At 41.9% G+C, this 26,342-nt stretch overlaps 1 protein-coding gene across 1 annotated transcript; it reads left to right on the top strand.

The window, feature by feature from the left end:
- Window positions 1–129: 129 nt before the first annotated feature.
- On the top strand, window positions 130–25,653 carry LOC129766581 (transcription initiation factor TFIID subunit 2). The gene is made up of 7 exons (XM_055767157.1): window positions 130–156; window positions 218–1,189; window positions 21,476–22,344; window positions 22,406–23,029; window positions 23,090–23,482; window positions 23,540–24,203; window positions 24,258–25,653. The coding sequence occupies exons 1-7, from the start codon at window positions 130–132 to the stop codon at window positions 24,486–24,488; spliced, it is 3,780 nt and encodes a 1,259-aa protein (XP_055623132.1). The 3' UTR covers window positions 24,489–25,653.
- The last annotated feature ends 689 nt before the right edge of the window (window positions 25,654–26,342 follow it).

The following is a 26,342-nucleotide window of genomic DNA, read 5'->3' as shown; positions in this document are numbered from 1 at the left end:
AGTGAAGCAAAATTGGTCTGGGATCCCTGATCATATGCAGTGAAACGTAAACAATTTGATCAAAAGGATTTCTGTGCTGTTTTCAAACAACATCTCAAGTAAAACTATCTATTATGAGTATTGGCGAAAATGAAGAAAGAAAAAACTGCAGATAATGTTCGACCGTTCAAGCTATAAGTTTTTCTTCTATTATTGCATTAAAATGTTTTTATAGTAGTTCTTTCTTTCCTTTACAGCTCACCAAATTCTAAGTTTGACCGGTATCAGTTTCGAAAGAAAAAGTATTATTGGATTCGTAGAACTAACGATCGTTCCCGTGAAAGAAACTCTCAAGATAATTCGACTCAATTGTCGCCAATGTCGAATATATCGTGTTATTTTGAACGACAGTTATGAAGCTACTTTTCACTACTTCGATCCGTTCCTTGATATCTGCCAGGGGGAAACGAAGACAAAATCGCTGGAAGTTTTCTCGAAATGCCACCTGGAGGCCGCCAAGAAGACCGATCCAGATTGCAATGCTGGCGAGCTGGTGATTGTGGTTCCCGAACAAGCTTCCCACCTAATTGGCGAGGGTCGGGGGCTCAGAATCGGGATTGAATTTTCCCTGGAGGACCCGTCGGGGGGTGTGCGTTTCGTGATTCCGGAGGGCGAAGGAACGACGATGGAAGAGCGAGCGGCTCACATGTTTACTTATGGTCATGAGAACTCTTCCAGGCTTTGGTTTCCGTGTGTGGATAGTTATGCGGAGCCGTGCACTTGGAAGCTGGAGTTTACCGTGGATAAGAACATGACCGCAGTTTCGTGTGGTGAGCTAGTGGAAGTAGTGATGACGCCGGATCTTAGACGGAAAACGTACCACTATACCGTGTCTGTTCCCGTTTCGGCTCCGAACATTGCACTGGCAGTTGGACCATTTGAGATTTATGTAGATCCACATATGCACGAGGTCACTCACTTTTGTTTGCCCCAATTAGTGCCGCTATTGAAGAATACTGTCCGATATATGCATGAAGCCTTTGAGTTCTACGAGGAGGCCCTCACGCAACGGTATCCATTCACATGCTATAAGCAGGTGTTTGTCGATGAGATTGATAATGATTGCAATGCGTACGCAACTATGGCGATTTTATCGACGCATTTGCTGCATTCGATTGCGATCATTGATCAAACGTTTACATCCCGCAAGGTATGTATATATTTTACTTATTCTATTTATACATATAACAATCACAGCCCTAATCAGTGGTGTAGGTTAAGGGGGGCGGGCGGTCTGCCGCGGGTGTTACCTTTAGAGAGGTAACACCCATGACCATGATAAGTATTTTATATTAAAAAAAAATATCATGATTATGATTATTGAATGAAGGTAACCGGTTATTACTTATGCTATTATCTAACAAACAAGTCACTATGAAAAAGTCCGTGTTATAGAACCTTTTTTGTTTTTTTTTATGCTCATTATATCTTCATACTATATCTTTCATTTCGGTACTGGGGCGTAAATTCAATGTCTCGAGAACGAGGGTGTTACGTTCGAAGTACAAAGTTTTGGAGCGTTAATATCTCTCTACCGAATGAACGAAGTGGTATGAAAATAACGTTATTCGAAAGATAAAAGATCTACGAGAGGTGTTTTTTTCACTTGTTGTCCATAAAAACTGGTTTCAATAGCTCAAAACTGCTCCGGGAGCAAACTATTTTGATAATTATACATGGCGATAGCTTCTTGAAATTTAATTTCAGTATCTATTGGTTTGCGGTTGATGCGTGATGCATGATGCGTTGGCTGGCCTACCTTGGGCAGTTAACTAGGTATCCCGTGATGATTTTTTATATCATGGAAAAGATATTTCGGATGTACGGAGGATTGATGATTTGAGCATCGAACATCAAAAAGAGACCTCAAATGAAAGAATATTATCTTCTTATCTTATATATAAAAATCTCGTGTCACGATGTTCGTGGTCGAACTGCTTCGAAACAGTTCGACCGATTTTCATGAAATTATGCTCAAAAAACTTGATAGGCATGAGAATAGGTCGTAATCTATATGAGGGGTTCAGAATGCAAGGGGTGTAAGTGACTTGATCGATTTCTCTTCATCAACTTTTTATTTAGTTAATAACTCAACTGCAAAAACGTTCCAATTTAAGTTTGCTATACAATCCGATAGATGCAGCGAAGTTATGACCAAAAGAGAGAGTCGATGTAGAGAAATCGATCAAATCACTTACACCCCTTTCAGTCTAAGTCCCTCATATATGATACCGCTAGGATACCATATTTACCATATGTTTAATACCGATTAGGGTGACCCTATACATGACCCTATAACCCTCCATTTTCACTGCCATCACCTTTTCAACTTTGATTTTAGTATTTTTATATAAAAAAACCAAATCATTGACCCGTCGTTGGTTTCCAAGCAGAACAAATTTATTTACGTTATTAAATCTAGATCAACATGTCAAAAGGATCTATCTTCTTTGATCGATTCTCTTCATCTACATTCTCTTTCATTAATAACTCAGCAGTAACAGGATTTCCTGATGTGTTCGACGACAAGGAGTGTGAAAAGGGACCTCGTTTATCGAACTACATGGCAAAACTGGAGCAAAATCTGTATGAAAGGCCATGATTATCGAAAGAGAAAGACGGCGAAGAGAATCGATCAAAGAAGATAGACCCTTTTGACATGTTGATCTAGAAATGACAGATGGCGCTACGTCCGCTTCATCGAACTGTCATCCACACATGCACCAGTAACCTCAATTCGGCTGAAACCAGGTGCATCGCGGGAAGCCTTTTTGAATGAGCAAAATAAATTTTTGAAATTCTTTATATCATACATGCTCGAATTACAAGGTCATAACCAATCAACAATTCTGATAAAACAGCCAGCTAGAGAATACATTGCTGGAATCATGGTAGAGAACTGCACGACGACTTGAGAAATTGTGATTCGAAGAAGAAACAATAATCTGGAGTTTATCGTTGACACACATCTTCTTCTTCAATGGTACTATCGTTCCTAACGTTTCTAACGTTCGCCGTCTGAACGTAGAATTACTTGCGAACGTAGAAAGCGAACGACTGCGATTTGACGGCGCCAGTGGTTGTGTGGTTAGCGTAACAGCTTCACAATCCGATCGGCCTGGGTTCAATCCCAGCTGGCGTCGTTGGGATTTTCTGAGGCGAAAAATCTCTGGTTACGTCTTCCTTCGGACGGGAAGTAAAAGAAGTTGGCCCGGCTCATGAGTTGTTGAGTCTGATAGGTAGGAACAGGTGGAGTCGCCTCCCTGATGTCGGTGATTGGCACTAAAGTGGCGGAAATATGCCGACGTAAAACAAGCGAAGATAAAAAAAAAAAAAAAAAACGACTGCGATTCCTACGACACAATCAACAGAAGCGGCGAGACGCTATCATGAGAAATGCCGACACAGTCTTTGCCATCGCGTTTGTTCAAACAAAAAATTAAGCCTTTGATGGCCTTTACAACATTAAACGTATTAATTTTTTTTTAATTCTTTATTTGAGAGGTTTTCTGCCTCCTGGGCTGGTTCGCCTCTTTATCGACGGCATTGCCGCAAGGTTTCGTTGGGAACAGATTGCACATAAAATTATCACATAAAAATTGGACGTAAAATTAAAGACATATAAATCCTTTTGCGAGACATGACTTAACAAAGAACTTGCTGTTTGCTTGTTGGACCAGATGGCATGGATGTCCTCGGACCATGGCTCCAGGCCAGTGGAGAGGAAGCCGTGCCGTTGAAAATGCCGACGTGTTCTTATTCCCCTTCATCGTGGAGGGGAAAGAACAAGGATCTTCTTGACTGATCCATTGTTCAGACGCTAGATCTTGATGGATCGTCCTTCAAGATGTCTCTTACACTCCCGCTGATTCCATGCAGGTTTCGCAGATCATCGAATTTCGGGCAACCACACAAGAAGTGCTGGATGGAGTTGTGAATTTGGCAGAGGTCGCAGAGTAGATGGAAGGGTCCTCGATTGAATCCGTGTGAGACCGAGCAGTGACCGGTCCTCAATCTGGACAGGATTCGTTGTTCTCTCATTCCTTTAACATCGTCAAACCTGACAATCGTGTCCTTGACTTTTCTGAGGAACTGCCCCCTCTCTGCAAACCACCTTTCGGTCCAAAAGGTGCGGAAAGAGTTGGTGATCCACAACTTCACATCGTCAAGCGGCACATCCCGAGTGAAGAACGGTCTGGTGTGACCGATTCCGGCAAACCGGTCGGCCGCTTCATTCCCTGCGATGCCGTTGTGTCCGGGGACCCACATGAGCACAGTGTCGGGCAATATGTTCTTCCTGATGGCCTGTACCCATGGATGTTTGGACCTGGTCGCACCGATGGCATCAATGGCGCTTGCCGAATCGGAGACGACCAACAACGGCTTGGAAGATGAAGTTGTAGTTGCCTCGAAGATGCCGGCCACTTCGGCCGAGAAGACCTGGCAGATGTCCGCGAGTTTCTTGCTGGAAATCAGACTATTATTATTATTGCTTACCCCAAATCCAACTCCCGATGGTCCTTTTGAGCCGTCCGAATATCTGATCTCGTGGAGACGGTATTTTTCTGCTATGATGGCCTTGAAATATTCTAGCAGACCGATCGAGCTCGCCCCGGCTCGAAAGTTGTCCCTAATACCGTTCTCGACGAGAACAGTTGGGAACCTCCAGTCGTTCGCACCAAACCAGGATTGTTTTGCCACTGGCGTGTTGGCGTGCGCCACCCGCTGCAGGATCGTGTTGCTAAGGGCGGTCAGGTGGGTCTCCCCTCTACCGCTGGTTTTCGACAAGAAACTGGCAGTCCTGGCTACGATCGCCGAGTCTATGATCAGTTACGTATTCAGTACACAATGGCAAATGGCAATTATATGCACATTTGTTCAGTTTTTTTTTAAATAGCAAAACAAAAAAGCCGTATCCATAGGGTTTGTAGACAACTCTTTGGGTTTATGAAGACAGCATGATTTTGCTAAGAATCTACAGTGTGTGACATTTTTATAGCTGTTTAATTTGTTTACTCGTTTTCGCAGCTTCAACTGATCGCTGAGAAATGTTTCTGAGCCCCACAGGTGTGTTGTGAGAAGATTGTCGCAAACTCGATAGAGTGCCCGTTATAATGCTGTGAAACAAATTTATGCTGTGAAACATGGCACTGGAGTATTGTGCGAATCAAATACTAGATCGAGTGCACGGTTCTTCCTACCAGAATTTAATAATTTAATAAAGGGTGTGTCACATCAAATTGCATCACGGAAAAAACTCTGTAGAAATTTAATTCTTAGGAATTATATCTTCAGCTTTCGCTTATAATCAGATAAGAGTGTATAGATCACGTTGGCCATGCTTCACTGTCAATTTTTCATAAATTTGGAAAAATGTCGTCGAACGAAAAAGAGCGTCGTGAATTAATCCTGCGCACTCATTTCGAGAATCCGGAGTTGTCACATCGGGACATCGGTAAGATGCTGGGAATCGTCCAATCCACGGTCAGCAGAGTACTAAAACGATACTTCGAGAACCTAACCATCGACCATCGAAGGTGAAGAACGACAAAAATGGATGCTCCGTCAGTGAAAAAGATCACAAGCGAGTAGTTAAGCAGTTTAGCCGTGATCCGAGAAGTTCGGTCTGGGATGTTGCCAATAAGCTGAATTTGTCAAGTTCATTCGTCCAGCGGACCAAGCAGCGGGAGGGCCTGCGTACATACAAGGTTCAGAAGGCTCCTAACCGCGACGAAAGGCAAAACATGGTGGGGAAGACGCGAGCCCGGAAGCTGTACACCGAAATGCTGACGAAGCCGCATTGCCTGGTAATGGACGACGAAACCTACGTCAAAGCGGACTTTCGTCAGCTGCCGGCCTGTTGTTCTTCTCCGCAGAGGACAAATTCAGCGTTCCGGAGGAGATTCGCAAGCAGAAACTATCCAAGTTTGCCAAGAAGTACATGGTGTGGCAAGCGATCTACTCTTGCGGAAAGCGGAGCGCCCCCTTCGTGATGACCGGCACGGTAAACGGGCAGTTTACCTTAAGTAGTACCTACAGAAGCGCTTACTACCACTATTGAAGCAGCACGAGGGCCCGACCATCTTCTGGCCGGATCTCGCTTCGTGCCACTATTCAAAGGACGTGTTGGAGTGGTACGAAGCCAACGGGGTCACCTTCGTGCCAAAGGAAATGAACCCGCCCAACGCGCCGGAGCTTCGCCCAATAGAGAAATATTGTGCGATTATGAAGCAGGCCCTCCGGAATAACCCAAAAGTTGTCAAATCGGAGGCGAACTTCAAGAGAAAATGGATTTCTGTTCAAAAAAAACTACAACCTGACGTTGTACAGAACCTTATGGACGGGGTAAAGTGGAAGGTGCGAGCATACGGGCTTGGGCTCGAAGTATGAATAAAAAGAAAATGCCAAAAGTTGTTTAATAGTTTTTATTTTACTGTAAAAATGTTTTTTCCGTGATGCAATTTGATGTGACACACCCTTTACTTCTGTGTTATCTGTACTTCTGATGCATTGTATCGTATGAAGTAGATCTAGCGCAGAATATTTGCAAACCAAAGGCCCATCTCGGAGTAACGTTGTGACCAGACTAAATGCACCGGTAATTCTTCTTGCTGTTGAAAGGAACAGTCTAGTCGAAATGGCCATTGAGAAGGTTTTATAAAGGGGGCCTGTCTGGAAAATAAAAATAAAGAATTGTTGTTTTTTGAATTTTTAGGAAGCTTATATCCTCAGAAATGTTGCCCTAAAAGGGTATTTCGATATTTGATTTCGTTGGAAAGTTACAGCCAAAAGTATGAAGTCACCTCAAGGGATATAGTATTGCTGCACGAATTTTTAAACGTTTTAGTTTTTCTAGAAACCATGTTTTCTCAACTGGTGGTATCGATATCTCAGGATCTACTCAACATATTTGGCTGGAATGTTTTATCAGCATATGTAAAAATGAATTATCTAAAGCGTTACATAGCCGTTTTTATATATCTCAATTTTTCGATTTTTTATGATCTTCTAAACAGCGATTTTGCATGAAAAATAACTCATTTTTAACTAAAATGGCCGCTATTTTAGCATTTTTTCGAATTTTCAAATACCCCTATGTAACGCGTTAGGTATTGTCCTATGGTTTCAAAATATTCATTGGAATTTGTTCTACGACACCCCGTTGAAACCGCTACCACCAGCAAGGTACAGATTTTCAGACAGCGTCTACGCATCCAGCTGTCAACAATGTAATAATAATTATTCCTGCACTCAAAAAAAAAGGAAAATACATCTTCAAGTATACCTTAAACAATAACCAAAATACCCGAATACTTTATTCGTAACATCCGAAAAATAATTATGAAAATTCATTATTTACCGACCTTCCAGACTGCCCCCCCCCCCCTTAAATTCATTGATTAAAAATTTGCTATTCAAAAACATAATAATATAGTTTTTATACTATACTTTTAAACGGTTTTATTTAGCATTACCTACTGTAAATATGTTTGTATGTTTATCTGCAGGGTTGTCCCACATAAACAGAAATTTAACCTCCTTCCTGTTGACCGATTGATCTGAAATTTGAAGCACGCCTTTATCTCTGCTGTCGTTATAAAACTGCGTATCCTATAATCTTGAAAATCCAAGATGGCGGCCGCAACAAAATGGCGGACTACATATTTTGTCAAAACCCCAAATGAAATCAAATGAAAGGGCTTGACTAGTAGAACACAGTTATTTATGAAAAATGTAAATCCAAAATGACCGCCATCACAAAATGGGACATTTTTTCATTTCATCAATATGGCTATCAAACGAAATGGCTTGAATAGTAGAACATACTTATTTGTGAAAAATCACATTTTAAAATGTACTGTTGAAAAATCAATATCATTATGTCGTCTATAGTAAGTTCTTCTGACATATCGTCCAGGTCTTCACTTGCGTAAAGTTCCTCAATATCCAAATCGATTAGATAATACTTGAAATTTTTCTTCTAACGCTTCGCACTATTTCGTCGTTACTAATATCCTCGCTTTCACATTTACTATTACGCCGTCCAGTGAAGATTTTAAGAATGAAAAAACACGTGTGTCTAAAAAACATAATAAACATATTGTTTTTTGGAATAAACAGGGGCTTCTCCGCGTTGCGCAATTATTATTCTCATTCTCAGAAAAAAGCTTGCAACTTGCTTCTTCTTCTAGATTTTTAACTACCAAGCGCAAAGAACGATGAAAACGAATTACGTGAAAAATCGGAGTTGCCAAATGTGATATAGTTTATGACGATTATATTCCTACAAATGTGACACATGTTCTCAGTATGATATATTCACAGAATATTCGCAATCGATTGAACAGAATATTCGATATTCTCCAATAAAATTGTAATTATTCATCGCGATCGAATATAGTACATAAAACAAGTACGTTCGGTTAAATTTCATTTTTATTATCATTTCCAACACTGTATAATTGACTGAAAACTTATTTTTATACGTTTTCTAATCAGCAGTCGGTTGATTTCATTCGAATTCAACAGAAAAGTAGTCCTGAATCGAACCCGAATTCATTATTATCGTTGTCCGCTTATTTCTCTAGCGCACCGACAGTTGAATTCGGGCTCCGCAAGAAACTCGACCGAATCGCTTTGGGCGACGAAGGTGTTAAAGGAGAATTCCTAAGAATATCTATCTAGATAAGATAAAATGGGCCAAAGATCTTACGGACCAGCTCCAACGACGGAAGAGGGAATGTTGGAGTGCATTGGACATTTTCATCGGGAATGTGTTACAGTTCATCATGAAGTGGAACTTGCATAGATCGGTTCCAAATTTTACAGTGAATTTGAAACTGTTTCTAATCGTGTACGTCTCTGTGGCATCTTGTGGAGATCGGAGATGGGAATTGAGGCTTATCAGAGTTGAGATTAATTAAAAATTTGCGGTCAACGATGAGGCAGATATGTTTAACACGTTGAGTCCTGTATCGTTATTGCTGCGCATTCATTGAGTCCGCAACAATAGAGCGAAAGCTCACTTAACGGGAAGCATTTGTACAATATCAGTGCCGGTCTCAGCTCCCAAAGATATTTATTTGATAAGATTTATTTGAGTCACATTTCGACATCCATAAACAAACCGTATTTTATTTATTCTCTTATTTTGTAACTGTCAGATCCAGTGACCAATGGGTGAAATTTTTTTGATTTCTTGTTCGTCCTATCTAATATTATAATCAATACGTTTCATGTTTAGATTAAGGCGCCTAGAAGTATATCCTAAGATGGGCCACCTTGCTAAAACCATTCTTCGGCCATCTCAAAAGTCCACTGTGTTTTGTTTGTAAACAAAACACAATACGCTTGAAAAAAAGTCCATCCACATGCAGTGCTACATTTACAATAACCACCTTCTATAAGACCTGCAAACCATGCATTTAGAATCTCTAGAATCTTAAAAAAATATAGGAGGTTGTATGCGAGACACGACCGCATTGTTGACGTAGAACTACGCTGTAGTCTAATTCAAGTCGCTTGTTTATAACTGCGGATATTATTTTATATACTACGAATATTTTTAAATAACCATTCTACCAGTTTGGTCACCCTGAAATGTTATTTTTTATTGTAGAATCATTTGACGATAATTGTTTGATGATTCATTATTGTGTTCGCAGAACAATACATGCTCGAGATAAGCGCGTCATCCATAGTGGAGAAAGTTTTGATACTGGCAAACGAAACCAAATCACATACAAAATTCCAGAACGACATTTACTTTCTTGGTGACTAAATAAGCGAAATAAACTCTATCTGCACGCGAACCCAAATAAATTAATTACTTATTATAACTTATTGAATAACTAATTGCCTAAATAATTTTTTGGTGCACAACCTTAACAACTACTTCACCATAGCGTCAGCTCAATGCATTTATGCAATGTCATAGACACCACCGAAGCCTTTATGATGAGAGGAAACAAACAATGTTAACTACTTGGAAAAAGGCTGAATATTTGCCTCAGCAGAGATTCGTTATTAATACCCTAGCGTAAATAATTCCCCCCCGCTATCTCCCCTCCTTGTTTATATTTATCATTACAAATGGGGTTTCGGCGTAGCGAAGATGCACTATTTTTACGTACGGGTTATGAAGCACGCACGTACGCACAAATATCCATATATCGATGGCTTGAAACCACTAAATACACAAATTATTCTGTTTTGCGCTCTTCTCAACAGAAGCCATTTCTGTTAATATTGCCAGTCTAGATTAGCTTATCTGTCATCCTTTGTGGAGAGAGTTTTCCTACCGTCATGCGAAACCAAATCACTGACAAAATTCCAGAACATTTATTTTCTTGGTCAGCTGACGATAGCCTAGCTTGATGATTCCCCATACAATTGTGTAGCTTAGAACTTTAATGCAATGTCGTCAGTTTGATGCAATGATTGCTGTTTGATCCTCTAAGTAGAAAATCAAAACCAATAATATTTACACTCCAATTATTCCCACCTCATATCCCATCTACTAACCCAGAGTAACCGCGGGTAAACGGCTCTCACCCATACTAACAAACCATCTCGAACAATCTAGTCGACTTTTGTCCCAATGCACACTTTCCGGCATAGCAACAACAACACGCTCATTATTCTTTTTTCTGCACATGACGCGGCGCGCGCTGATTGGCTGATTGGCATTACAACGCAACGAGCTGACGCAACCGCGCGGATATAAAAGGAAGCAGTCCAGAGCGTAGTTTTTATTGTATTACGAATATTACTAGTGTTAACATCACAGAGGATATAAAAATAAATATTAAGTTAAAGTGAAAAGGTTTTCTTATTCGCGTGTGGATCGAGGCAAATCTGTCTTTCTTAAGACACCCTTGAAAGAGTTTACAGAAGCCGATCCTATACAGTCCATTGCGCCACGTGAATTGCGCCAGTGCCCTGAAGAGTGCCTCAGCTGAGGTTACTATTTGGAAAAAGGAAGCTTCAACCGAAGCTTGGTGCCGTACCTCAGAAGGAAAGTCTGAGGATTTCCTGTCGTCCATCCGTGCAAGTGTTCAACCGAACATTTTTGGTCCTTCGAGCCGGATCATTTGCTGCTGGAGAATAGTTTTGTTTGCCGTTATATTCCTATCGCCCGAATCCGCTCATTGGAGCAAGAGAAAGCCCTGGTTCACAGTGGAAAGAAAACCTTTGAACTTGTGCGCGGTTTTAAATCGAGAAGTATCGAGAACGTTCGAACAGTATAATATCGCGAGTGTTATTGTGTCCGACGTTTAATATTGAACTTTCTACAACACGTATGAACAAAATCCTAAAGAACACAGTGTGAAGTGGGGACGGCGCCAGTGGTTGTATGGTTAGCGTAACAGCCTCACAATCCGATCGGCCTGGGTTCAATCCCAGCTGGCGTCGTTGGGATTTTCTGAGGCGAAAAATCTCTGGTTACGTCTTCCTTCGGAGCGGAAGTAAAAGAAGTTGGCCCGGCTCATGAGTTGTTGAGTCTGATAGGTAGGAACAGGTGGAGTCGCCTCCCTGATGTCGGTGATTGGCACTAAAGTGGCGGAAATAGGCCGACGAAAAATAAGCGAAGATAAAAAAAAAAAAAAACAGTGTGAAGTGAATGATTAATAAAGTGGACATTCATTGAAATTTGCGAAGAAGCAGTGCATAATATCCGTTAATGTTGCACACACCACCGAAGAAACCTGCTGACCAGAAGGAACGAATGGCTGAATTAAAAGTGTTGGTTCATCTCCGGGGGCAAGCCAAAGCCAAAGTGACCCGAATCCGGAAAATTGTTGAAGATGGAAGCGGTGCTGCTGCTATTTCCCTAACGCTACCACAGCTGAAAGTGATGCAACGGAATTTGGAAACGCATTTTCAGGAGTATTTGGGCCTGCATCATCAGATTATGGGTCTGATCCCGCCTGAAAAAACCGACGAGCATGACGATACCTACCTTGTTTTTGAGCAGCCACACAGCGAAACCAGCATTCTGGTGGAAGGCATGATTGAGTCACTAATATCATACCCTCCTCAGACGAATCAAGTAGCCAGTACGAGTGTTTGTTCCAACTCGTACTGGCTACTACAACCACAAATCGTTGTTCAGCAGCAGCCGCTGCCGGTACCGATCCCGACATTTGACGGGAAACCTGAGAATTGGCCACGTTTCAAGGCTACATTCCTCGACATCATATCCCGTTCGAGAGATTCCGATGCCATCAAGCTCCATCATTTGGAGAAAGCGCTAATAGGAGCTGCTGCCGATATTATTGACGTGAAGACGCTCAGTGACAACAATTACGCTCATGCCTGAGCGTTGTTGGTTGATACATATGAGGATGAAAGGAAATTGGTGGATACACACATACAAGGTTTGCTATCTCTCAAACGAATGAAGAATGAACACTCGAAGCAACTAAAAGACTGAGTTAAAGAAGTTACTCGTCATATCGAAGGCCTGAAATTAATTAAGCAAGAATTAAATGGCATCTCGGAGCGTTTCGTAGTCAATTTACTCTCAAGTGCAATGGATCCTGAAACCAGAAAACATTGGGAGTCGACAATACCACATAAGCAAATCCCTACCTATGAAGCCACAATCCAATTTCTAAAGGAAAGATGTTCGTTGTTGGAGCGATGCGAAGCCAGCCTGCAAAAATCAACCAAGGAAGTTGTTCCTGTATCAAAACCGCCAGCAAGGGGAGTACCAGTGAAATCGTTTGCTGCCACATCAACTTCATCGGTCAAGGGAGAACCGAAATGTGAATTATGCGGAGGAGATCATGCCAATTTCAAGTGCCAAAGTTTCCGAGCGCTATCAGTGCCACAACGTCTAGAAAAGGTAAGAGAGCTTAGTTGTTGCTTTAATTGCCTCCGGAAAGGACATAGAAGTGCAAAGTGTCCTTCCGATAAAGTGTGCCAGCAGTGCCAGGGAAGACATCATTCTCTGTTGCATGACCCCAAGCCTTCCAATTTTAAAACAAATTCCGTTGATCTCAAATTCAATGAAAGGTCAGTCTCCAATCCAGCGATTAGGCAAGATAATATTAATCATTCAACATCCTCGAAGGAAGAATTAGTGTCTATCTCAGTGCCGACCTCTTGTATCGTTGGTAAAACTCGAATCGGTAATGCATTGTTACTCACAGCTATGGTTAATGTTTTTGATAAACATGGTTTTCCACGTCTTTGTCGCGCCTTTCTCGATAGTGGGTCTGAAATTAATCTTGTATCGCGAGCTTTTATTGATACTATTGCAATTGATCGAGTCCCAACTAACGTTGAAGTAATTGGTGCCAATGGAAAATGCACCACCCTTAACAGTAAGGTCATCCTCTCGATTCAATCCCGATATACTGATTTCAATGCTACAATTGAATGTCTTGTAACTGATACAGTAACTGGACCATTGCCTTGTCGAAAATTCGATACCAGCTCGTGGAATATTCCTTCAGGTCTACAGCTAGCTGACCCATCCTTTGACACTCCAAATCAAGTCGATTTACTAATAGGAATAAGGTTATTCTTCCAATTGATGCTGCCTGGTCAGTTGACTTTGAAAAACGAACTTCCTATCCTCAAAGAAACCCGTCTTGGCTGGGTAGTTGCAGGTCATGTTGAAGAAGTAGACTCACCTATCTCTCATTGTTATGTTGCGACTTATCAACCACTAGATGATTGCATGCAAAAATTTTGGGCAGTCGAATCTGTAGAGCCTTCTATTCCATTGACTAATGAAGAGCGTGATTGTGAAGATATTTTCCTCTCAACTACCAAGCGAGGAATCGATGGTCGATACATTGTACATTTACCGCTGAAAGAATCTGTTAGCACGCTTCCAACCAATCGTAATTTGGCGTTGAAACGATTTTACCTTTTAGAACGTAGAATTCAGAAGAATCCTGAGTTGAAAAGGCTATACGTTAATTTTATTAATGAATACAAGACTCTGAATCATTGCAAAGTTGTGAATGAAAATGAAGGTTCGAATAAGGGTCTCTGTTACTATCTGCCACATCATGCGATTCTCAAGCCTTCTAGTTCTACCACGAAATTACGCGTCGTTTTCGACGGATCCTCCAAATCTATTGGACCCTCTTTGAATGAAGTGATGATGATAGTACCCATCGTCCAAAATGATTTGTTTTCGATCTCTCTCCGATTTAGAAGGCATCGATATGCATTCATAGCGGATATTGCAAAGATGTACCGACAGATTCAGGTTGATCCGAAACAAACCAGTCTTCAGCGTATATTCTGGCGTGAAGATCCGAAAGATACCATGCAAGTGCTTGAATTGACAACCATTACTTACGGGACATCTAGTGCACCTTATCCAGCAACTCGAACATTACTGCAATTAGCCCGAGATGAGGCACACGAATTTCCCACGGCATCCAAGATAGTTGAGTTTGATTTCTACATTGATGACGTCTTGACAGGAGCTGATAGCATCGCTGAAGCGATTAAATCCCGCGAAGAATTGACCAATCTGTTAGTACGTGGAGGTTTTCCTATTCATAAATGGTGCGCGAATAATGAAGATATCATTCGCAATATCCCAGAAGAACGAAGAGAAAGGTTGATTAAAATTGAAGATTGTCATTCAAACCAAGTAATAAAGGCTTTAGGACTCCTGTGGGATCCAAATGAGGGCGTATTCTTGTTCCATTCTACTTTGAAACCGTTAACTTCAACACCTACCAAACGAACTGTTCTCTCTGAAATAGCTAGCAAACCGATTGCATCGTTTTGCATCACCAGTTATTGTTATCGCGAAATGCATCATGCAACGTTTGTGGATCAGTTGTCTGGATTGGGATGATATCCTAGACGGAGATTTGCTGTCTGAATGGTTGGAATTCCGGGATTCTTTGAGATATCTGAACCAATTGAAAATTCCAAGATGCTTTGCGTTAAATGGTGCAACACTGTTCGAAATCCATGGATTCGCAGATGCTTCAACCCGAGCTTATGGAGCCTGCGTATACATTCGTAGCATTACCACATCCAGAATAGACTGTACACTGTTGTGCAGCAAGTCCAAAATCGCACCAATTAAACCTTTGACCATTCCACGATTAGAACTGTGTGCTTCGACTCTCCTGTCCCGGTTAATACCAAGGGTGATTCAAGCATTGAACTTCACAGACTGCAAGGTATTTCTGTGGTCTGATAGTCAGATTGTGCTGGCTTGGCTGAAAAAACATCCACATCGCTTACCGGTTTTCATCCGTAATCGAGTAACCGAAATTCAAAACACTACTGAAGGGTATAAATGGAATTATGTGCGATCAGAATTAAACCCAGCCGATATCGTCTCGAGGGGTCAATCACCCAAAACTTTAGCATCAAACGACTTGTGGTGGAAGGGTCCACCATTCCTTATGGATCACAACTACGACGTAGAAATCCCAACTGCCATTCCAGATAATGATTTGCCGGAATATAAAATGATTGTAAGCTCAACGATAGTGACACGTACAATGGATGACTTTCCCTGTCTTACTGCCTTCAGTTCTTTCCGACCTCTCCAAAGAGTATTCGCTTGGTTACTTCGATTTATCCAGAATTGTAAGATTGAACCGCAATCACGTCTAATTTCCGAATCTCTGACAATTCCTGAAATACGAATGGCTACGATTACGATCATTAAAATTATTCAACGGATTGAATTCGCAGGTGAGATAAATCAATTGATGAACGGGGAGCATTGTAAAAGTCTTGCTACGTTTAATCCCACTTACGAAAATGGCCTCTTACGTGTAGGTGGAAGGATCACAAACTCCAAACTCCCATATGATGCAAGGCATCAAATTATACTGCCGAATAAAAACAAAGTGACCAAACTGATCATTCACGCTTTACATGACGAGCACTTGCACATTGGACCATCCGGACTTATAAGTGTATTACGTCAACGATATTGGATTATTAACGCAAGATCCACAGTTAGAGGCGTACTTCGACAATGTGTGACATGTTTTCGTTCAAATTCCAAATGTCTCCAACCAATCATGGGTCAACTCCCTGAATCTCGTGTTGTTCCTTCGCTTCCTTTCTCGAAAACAGGCATTGATTTCGCCGGCCCAGTGTTCATTCGACACGGTATTCGCAAACCAATCCAAGTGAAGGCTTACATATGCGTGTTTATTTGCCTTGCCACTAAAGCGATCCACCTCGAATTGGTGTCGGATTTGTCATCGGCAGCATTTATTGCCGCACTTCACCGTTTTGTCAGTCGACGCGGATTGGTTGAGGAGATTCTCTCAGACAATGGTACAAATTTTGTGGGTGCTAAGTCTGAACTTCACGATTTGTACTCAATGTTCAAAAATGAGCAAGCCCAAGCAAGGATAAATGATTTTTGTCAAACCTGTAAAATTTTCTTCATTCCTCCACGATCACCAAATTTTGGAGGGCTATGGGAGGCAGGAGTAAAAAGCACCAAATCTCATTTAAGGAAAATCCTCTCCCATGCTGTTCTGAATTATGACGAATATTACACAGTTCTGACACAAATTGAAGCAATTTTAAACTCTCGGCCGTTATTTGCGTATTCGTCAGACCCAAATGAACCCACAGTAATCACGCCTGGACATTTTTTGATCGGTCGACCTTTGACTGCAATTCCTGAACCATCACTAGACGACAAAGGGACAGGTCACCTTTCTCGTTGGAAGTATTTACAAAACCTACGGAAACAATTTTGGCGTCGTTGGTCACGAGAGTACCTTAACACTTTGCAATCTCGTTTCAAATGGAATGTGAAAAATCCAAAGGTCAGTCCCGGTTTAATAGTTATTCTGAAAGAAGATAATTTACCTCCTCAGAGAAACCAATAATATTTACACTCCAATTATTCCCACCTCATATCCCATCTACTAACCCAGAGTAACCGCGGGTAAACGGCTCTCACCCATACTAACAAACCATCTCGAACAATCTAGTCGACTTTTGTCCCAATGCACACTTTCCGGCATAGCAACAACAACACGCTCATTATTCTTTTTTCTGCACATGACGCGGCGCGCGCTGATTGGCTGATTGGCATTACAACGCAACGAGCTGACGCAACCGCGCGGATATAAAAGGAAGCAGTCCAGAGCGAAGTTTTTATTGTATTACGAATATTACTAGTGTTAACATCACAGAGGATATAAAAATAAATATTAAGTTAAAGTGAAAAGGTTTTCTTATTCGCGTGTGGATCGAGGCAAATCTGTCTTTCTTAAGACACCCTTGAAAGAGTTTACAGAAGCCGATCCTATACAGTCCATTGCGCCACGTGAATTGCGCCAGTGCCCTGGAGAGTGCCTCAGCTGAGGTTACTATTTGGAAAAAGAAAGCTTTAACCGAAGCTTGGTGCCGTACCTCAGAAGGAAAGTCTGAGGATTTCCTGTCGTCCATCCGTGCAAGTGTTCAACCGAACAATTGCAATGCCAGAGACATAAGCGAGTGAGTAATTTGGTCGCGTCCACAGCTCAATCCGAAACGAAGACATGTGATGACGCAAAACAAGGAAGAACAAGCGATATTCATTGCTTTAAATACAAAACGATACTGAAAGTTTGTGTTCCTTCCTTTCTTGATACTTTAAACTTCTTCAGTTCATTCGTCTCTAACCTTCAAAAAAGCCCTTGGAAAACTCAACTCTTTCCTCATATTACTCCTCCGCCCCCATTGCCTTGAGAAAACCATTCGATCCCTCCCGTCCAGCTCGCTCAGCAACGGTGTTGTCCAGTCGGTGTTCTCACGAAGAATGAAGTTTGCCTCAAACTCTAGGCAAATATTCCCCTTCGTTCTTCTTCTTTTCCTTTGTTCACGGAGACTTTACATCTTACGATTTCCCCTTCGTTGCTCGTCGATAAGTTGCTTGCTATTCACAGCTCTGTTCGGGAAAGCACACAAATGGACAGAACAAATGTTTGAGGAAATGGGAATACTTCCAATTTTCATCAATTTAAACCATATACAGGTCATGGAATTGTAATGTATAGCATATCAAACCAATCTTAGGGGATTTCCGATTCGTTTGGTATGTAAATCGTCAGAATCCGTTGACGGCAAAAATAGTTATTGACGTTTACTTTATTTCATAAAAACGTGACCTGTGTTCTGATTTGGCACCCTTAATGAAAGACGTAGTTCTACGTCAAAATCGCGTAAAAATGCTCGTCTCGAGAGGCTGCGATAATGTTATTTCTGCATTAATTATAGCAGGATGATGTTCAACTGCAGAATCTAGTGGAGGTTCACGCTGGTGAATTGGAATTTACTGCTGCGTGCGGACACCGTGAAGCAAGGGTTTGCTTCGCACACTTTAGTCATACTCGCAAACAAGGTCTTAGGTTCAGATATCGGATGAAGCGTCTTATGTTTGAATTGAAATTTCGTTAGAACTCGAACCGTATTCACTGAAACTAATAAAAATACCGATGTGAAAGGATGTGCTGTATGCAAGCAGGCGTAATCAGTGGCCGTAATACCACTTTTTTCGAAATACGGTCTGGGACAATCCAGTTTGGAGAAATGAAATTGAATGAAATTTTCAGTTGTAAGCAGTGTGAGAAAATGAAACTGACATATAGCCCATTCGAATGTAAATGCATTAAGATTGTATTCGAAAGCTGGATTGTGGGAGCTATCGTGCTATCACAATCCTGAATGGTGCCTACAAAATTCTCTTTCGCCGTCTATCGCCAATAGTAAGTAGATCTGTGGGAAGTTGTCAGGCTGGATTCATGCCCGGTTGCTCGACGACGGATCAGATTTTACACTGCGGCAGATCCTCCAAAAGTGCCGCGAATATCAGTTCTTTACGCACACACATCTTCGTTGACTTCAAAGTCGCATATGATACAATCGACCGACGACAGCTATGGAGGATCATGGACAAACACGGCTTTCCCCGAAAGCTCTCAAGACTGATTCATGCAACGATGAACGGTGTGCGGTGCAGTGTGTGGATCTTAGATGAGCTGTCGGAATCATTTGAGACTCACAGGGGACTTCGACAAGGCGATGGACTCTCCTGTCTGTTCTTCAACGTGGCGCTGGAAGATGTTATGCGTGGAGCGGGCTTCAACATGTAGTCAGTTTATCTGCTTCGCAGACGACATAATCGGAAGAACACATGCGACGGTAGCCAACTTGTATACCCGACTGAAACACGAAGCAGGGCTGATTTGGTTCGGGATCAATGCGTCTAAGACTAAATACATGCTAGCAGGAGGGACTGGTCGCAACAGAGTTATTCTTAGTAGTAGTGTTGTGATCGACGGCCGTGTGCTCAGAACAATATACGGTGGTGTACAGAAAAAAAAGGAATATGAAGTAGGAGAATGAACCAGGAGCTGGTGCAACTCTTCGGCGAACCCAGCATCCAGAAAGTCGCCAAGGCTGGACGACTGCGTTGGGCGTTGCCAAGGCTGGATGAGTCCATTGGGCAGGGTATGTTGCAAGATTGCCGGATAGCAGCCCTGCAAAAATGGTGTTCGCATCGAATTCGGTAGGAACAATGAGGAGAGGAGCCCAGCGAGCGAGATGGTTGGACCAGGTGGAGCACGACTTGGGCGTTGTGCACAAATTACGTAACGCGATAAGGGGGCGGGGGGAGGGGGGGTCGAGGTTGCGTTACTTTCTGTGTATTAGAGATAGGAAATTGCGTTACGTAGGGGGGGGGGGGGAGGCGGTCCAAAATCCGGATTTTTAGCGTTACGTAATTTGTGCACGACCCCTTGGCAAGAATCGGTGCAGCCGGGAGTTGGAGAACTGCAGCCATGAATCGGGTTTATTGGCGAAAAGTTGTGAATCAGATCTAATCTCTCAATGGGATGTAGAATCATTTTAAATAAAAATAAAGAAAACAATGAAGAAGGCCGGAATTCATGTCTTTAAAGTAAGGAAGGCATCTAACCGACCGATAAACAGAATACGGTGGCCAAATCCCGCGCCAGGAAGCTGTACCGCGAGTAGTTAGTGTAGCCGAAATGCATTGTAATGGACGGCGAGACGTACATGGATGTTCCGGAGAAGTTTCGGAAGAAGGTCGACAAATTTGCTAAAAAGTACTTGGTATGGTAGGCGATCTGTGGGTGGTAAATGTAGCAAGCCGAACATAACGACCGGCATCATCGACGGCCAAATATCTAAAGAAGAATGCCGCCAGAAGTATATGTTACTCCTCCTCCAGCCCCACGAAGGTGACACTCTGTTTTGGCCAGATCTGACATCGCAAAATTACCTGAAACCGGTGATAGAGTGGTTCGAAGCCAAAGATGTGGTTTTTGTGCCGAAGGAGGCAAATTCGCAAAACGCGCAAGAATTTGGCACAATCTCGTACGAAAAAAATATGAAGGGCAAGCTCCGGAAAACAGAAAAGTTCTTCAAAAATGACCAGGATTTGCAGAAAGAGTGGATGGAAGTGTAAAAGAAAGATGGCGCAAGTGTTGCACAGGATTTGATGAGTAGTGTTAGTTACGGGAATTTAGACTAGGAGAGGAGGTTGAATAAACCACTGTGCAGAAACATAGCGAATATGTGTTTATTAATTCCCTGGAAGTTTCAAAGATATCCGACTTGAAATGAAATTTCGATTACAATTTTTTTCTGTTGCTTTTTTAGTATAGTCTTCAGATTCCAGTACAGATGCAGCGATGATGTGGTCCAAAAATACAGAAGCACTCTCCACCAGACGGCATGAAAATCGACGCGGTGTCTCCACTGAACATGAGGCATTTATACCCATCATGTTTTTCCCGCGCCACAATATTTATAGCTTACTAAACTTTTTTGAGCGGTGGTTTATGTTGCAGTTGTTTTCTATTGCGATTTATTCCGGTCACGGTTGTAGCCACGTACAACGGTGAAACAGATCGGTACAGATGCAGCGATGGTTCCAAGTTGCTTGCATGGTTCTATCGTTGGACATGCTGACAGACATACAATGTTGGGAGTGCAACGCTAGTACAGTTGTATGTCTATTATAAATATTAGACATACAAAATAGTTTAAAATATAACAACACCAGAAGAGTCCACCAGGCCACATTTGGTCTATTGACGTAGGATTAAGTCTAATTTGAAGAGGTAAAATGAAAATCTAGGCACTGAACAAGTAGGAAAAAATGAAAGATTTCGAACGCTCATAATTCCTTAATAGATCGCAAAGATGTTTTCATCAAATGATAGGAAATATTTCTACGCATCTGCCAGTTTTTAGTGTGGGAAATGTAATTTTGCTAAAAGATACTGAGACACTACTTAGATATGCTGTATGTTATTTAAATTGACATCCCTTGGTGTAGTCCTTCTTCTTTCCGGTTATGTCCCCGACATTACCCATCGTTTTTTATTTTATTTTTATAGAAATATATTTATTTTTTTATAAGTCATGAAGGAATGGAATTGAATGCGTCTTTTTGCAGGTGATGTCTAAAGCAATTGCGGAACAATTCTTCGGATGCTTTATCACGATGCAAAATTGGTCGGATGCTTGGCTGGCACGGGGCATAGCGGAGTATATGTGTGGTTTGTACTCGAAGAAATGTTTCGGAAGGAATGCTTACCGCAGCTGGATAAGGGATGAGTTAGCCGAGGTGGTTAAGTATGAGGAAAAATTCGGCGGAATTATTCTCGACTGTAGCCAAGCGCCAGCTCCACCGGCAGTGTCCAGCATCAATCAGTCACCAGCTGCTCCGGCAAAAGCCTATAACGATAATCCGTTCTATTTTCCAATCAAAAATTTGCACACAATTTCTCCTAAATATGTTGAAATAATGAGGAAAAAGGCTCATTTGGTGATTCGGATGTTGGAACATCGCATCGGTCAAGAACTTCTGCTGCAGGTGTTCAATAAGCAGCTGGCATTGGCTTCGAATGCGGCTTCGACGAAAATCAGCAGCGGCCTGTGGCATCATCTGCACATTTCTACGAACATTTTCACGAAGGCCATTTTCACGGTGACCGGCAAGGACATGGCGGTTTTCATAGATCAATGGGTCAGAACCGGGGGACATGCTAAATTCACCATGACTTCTGTTTTCAATCGTAAAAGGAACACGATTGAGTTGGAAGTGCGCCAGGATGCGGTTTGCCAGAAGGGGGTTCGGAAGTACGTCGGCCCGTTGCTGATTCAGCTGCAGGAGTTGGACGGAACGTTCAAGCATACGCTGCAGATCGAGAACATCAGCGTTAAGGCTGATATTACGTGTCACTCGAAAAGCAGGAGGAACAAAAAGAAGAAAATTCCTTTATGCACCGGAGAGGAGGTCGATATGGATTTGTCTCCCATGGAGTATGGATGGTTAACGGTTGTTTTAAAGGTTTATTTTTAATTTGTTTTTCTTATTTTGCAGTGAATCTCCAGTCCTGTGGATACGTCTCGACCCGGAGATGACATTGCTCCGCTCGGTCCACATTGAGCAGCCAGATTTTCAGTGGCAGTTTCAGTTGCGTCACGAACGTGATGTTACCGCTCAGCTCGAGGCGATTGATGCGCTGGAAAAATATGCATCGCCTGCGACTCGACTCGCGTTGACGGACACTATAGAAAATGAGCAAGTGTTTTATGAAGTGCGCTGCAAGGCGGCTCTTTGTCTAACCAAAGTTGCTAATTCGATGGTAACGTCATGGCAAGGCCCACCGGCAATGTTAACAATCTTCAAAAAGTTTTTTGGCTCGTTCAGTGCACCGCATATAATTCGACAGAACAATTTCACCAATTTTCACCACTATTTTCTTCAGAAGACCATTCCGGTGGCAATGGCAGGCTTGAGGACGGCCCATGGCATCTGTCCGCCGGAAGTGATTCGTTTTCTGTTGGATTTGTTCAAATATAACGATAACACCAAGAATCACTACTCGGATAATTACTATCGTGCAGCGCTGGTTGAAGCGCTTGGGAATTCCATCACACCGGTGATATCCGTTGTTCATCAGGGGATGGCGCTCACATCGGAGAATCTTTCAGCGGATGCCAAGTACACCACCCACATCGATTTCAGAATTATATTTTGGCTAACAACATTCCGTCCTTCCAGATTGGTCTTAGAGGAAGTAACGCGGATTCTGAATTTGGAGAAACATCTCCCGTCGTACAAGTACACGGTGTCCATTGCATGTCTGAAAGTCATTCGCAAACTGCAGAAGTGTGGCCATCTGCCCACGAATCCGAAAATCTATCGAAGTTACGCTGCTTATGGTCAATACATTGATGTGCGGGTTGCTGCGATGGAATGTTTGGTGGACTTTGTTAAAATCGATGGACGATGGGAAGATTTGGAGCACCTAATCGACTTGTTGGAAACCGACCCGGACCCGATGGCAAGGCACAAGCTGGGGCGGCTACTGATCGAAAATTTACCGTTCGATAAAGGAAACAGACACAAACTGGATCGAGAAGAATTGGCACTTCGAATATGGAACAACATGAAGTAATTCATTCTCAACGTTCTGCGCTTTCTATAATTCAAAAACATTTATCGTTTCAGTGGTCTTCTGTCACATGACACGAGGCTTCGTTGCGATATGGTGGATCTGTACTACACTTTGTACAATACGCGCGTTCCAAACTGCTTACTGAGCTCAGAATTCGCCTCTTTCCTCCGGCCTCAGAAACTAGCATCCTCGTTTGCGGCAGTAGTCGATCGGGATCGGGAACAGTCATCGCGCGAGCAACCATCCTTCGAAGGCCGATCTGAAGCCCTAACCCAGAAACGACCCCGATCACTCAGTCCCTTGGAGGTGAAGCCACTCGACCTGAACGATATCGTATCAAAGGAGCTACTGCTACCGGAAAATGGTGGCGGCTCGCCCCTGGTGGAAGATATCCGAGACGACATCATTCTCGAAACAGTCGATTCTGGCATCAAGACAGAAATTGTTGAAACGGAAAAAGCGATGCTGAAGGAAGAAATAGTCGATTTGGACGATAATAACTCGATGGCACACGTTGGTTCCGAAGCTCCACCGATGAAGAAATCGAAGACGGACTTTTACTCGGACAACTCGATCTCGCTGCCCGGAATAACACCGAGCAACAGCTCCGTCACTGGTCCAACGGGCTTCGAGCCGGGCATGTTTTCGAAATCGTCGGAAATGCTACCGACCGTTTCTTCGGAACCAAGTGTTAGCAGCAAGTCGGATGGTAGCAAGGTAGTGTATTTGAATTATTGCATAGACACACACCCCTAACTCAGTTCCTTACAGAAAAAGAAAAAGAAAGACAAGAAGAAGCACAAACACAAGCATAAGCACAAGCACAACAAGGATAAAGATCGTGAGCGGGATAAGGATCGAGACCGGGAACGGGAGAAAAGTAAAGAGAAGAAAGATCCCAACATCGTACGACTGATCAAGGAAGATACCCAGGAAACATTGAGCTCGGGTGACAGCTCGAGCAGAGATAGTAATCCAACGACATTGGATTTGACACTTTAAGCAACATTCTACTGACAATGCAAATATTAAATACTATCAGACTTCTGAATGCAGTTTTATTACTTCACCATTATCTTTGTTTGCAGTTGATTCAGTGACTTCATAAAGCGTGCTTGTTCAACAAATTATTCCTAGACGACATTCCCACGGTCCTCTTGAAAATCGGAAATTCGTATCAACAAATCGTTCAATGGCAGATACTATTTTTTTCCAATTAATTTATTTGTAAGAGTCAATCGCATAAGCTTTGCGGAGCCGCTAATTCATAATTTGTTAATACAAAATTTCAACTTAACTCTATGTTTAGTATGTTTCGACCGATTACTTGCGGCTTACTCGATGTTAGAGGAGCAACAATTTTTTTGGGGCGGGTCAGGTTAGGGATATGGATATGAGGTATCGTTGTCTCAACCGAGAGTTGCCGCACGCACTGTGGCATTGTGCATAATGATCAGGGATAGCATCTGATGTTCGACCATCTGTCGAGGGTGGGCGACGGTGAGATGAGGGGACAAGACAAACAAACTAATAACGAGAAAGGAAAAACACAAAAGCCTTAAATTCTTATACTAGACCGTTTCACAAACATATAGATCAACTGCATATAGCAGATGTCGCGAGTTCCCAACACTTCTCTCACAGGAACATAGGGTTGTCTCAAGGGCATTCAAAAGGTACTCACTGGCTGCGTTATTATCCGTATATTGCCAAACTGCGTGATCGATGTCATCGTAACCGTTTCCACACCGACAGACATGGCTTTGAACAAGATTTGTTCTGTGGGATGCACATCTAGCAAGTAGTGGTTGGGCATGAGTCTACTCATTACACGAATAAAGTCACGACTTACGTCCAAACCTTTGAACCACGCTCTCGAAGAAACATATGGAATAATTGAATATAACCACCGCCCAAGACTTCCAGTGCCCCAATCGGTTTGCCAACTCAAGAAGGAAGCAGTAATTGGAAAAAAATCATCGTATGAAATATGTCTATCAAACAATTCGTCTTCCTGGGCACCCACCTTTGCGAGAGTGTCCGCCTCCTCATTACCAGAAATACAGCAATGAGAGGGGACCCATACAAAGGTTATCTTATAAGATCTTTCGATCAGTACATCAGGGTTGTCGACTAGAATTTTCAAAAGTCAGGAAGAATGAAAATAAAAATCAGGAAGAATGAAAATAAAAATCAGGAAGAATGAAAATAAAAATCAGGAAGAATGAAAATAAAAATCAGGATAGCTCATATTGGGTTGTTCGGAAAGTTCGTGTCGATTTTTGAGAAAACAAAAACATCGCTTTTATATGACCTACATTTATTCAATTGTATTTGCATAGTTTTGTTCTACCATATTTCGCAGCTTAAAAATCCTATCCTTCCAGAACATGTTTGCTTTGTTACCAAAAACGTTTCAACGAATTTTTTATTTTGTCCATAGAGTTCGAGTTCTTGCTCTTGAGAGAATTTTGTAGTTTAGTTGGGGAACATTGAATAATTCTGCCTAGTAGAAGCTCATAATAAAGATTTTCTTTCCAATCCGGCTGGCTTTGTTGCTATGGGCTTTTGCTGACGTCTAGGGATTGGGCATGCTCTGGTCGGGTAGTTGTGGTGTAACGTATATATATATATATATATATATATATATATATATATATATATATATATATATATATATATATATATATATATATATATATATATATATATATATATATATATATATATATATATATATATATATATATATATATATATAAATTCCCATATATATATATATATATATATATATATATATATATATATATATATATATAGAGAGAGAGAGAGAGAGAGATGAGGGAAATCGATAAA

This window comes from Toxorhynchites rutilus, chromosome 2, assembly GCF_029784135.1.
Source record: "Toxorhynchites rutilus septentrionalis strain SRP chromosome 2, ASM2978413v1, whole genome shotgun sequence".
NCBI lineage: Eukaryota > Metazoa > Arthropoda > Insecta > Diptera > Culicidae > Toxorhynchites > Toxorhynchites rutilus.
This window is presented reverse-complemented; position numbering and strand designations above follow the sequence as displayed.

Bases quoted from the DNA above. Each gene is read 5' to 3' on its own strand.
- LOC129766581 (XM_055767157.1), top strand. From the start codon at position 130: ATGAAGAAAGAAAAAACTGCAGATAAT. The intron at 1,190-21,475 runs GTATGTATATAT...GTCTTTTTGCAG, and splicing joins AAACGTTTACATCCCGCAAG to GTGATGTCTAAAGCAATTGC. The intron at 22,345-22,405 runs GTATGGATGGTT...CTTATTTTGCAG, and splicing joins ATGGATTTGTCTCCCATGGA to TGAATCTCCAGTCCTGTGGA.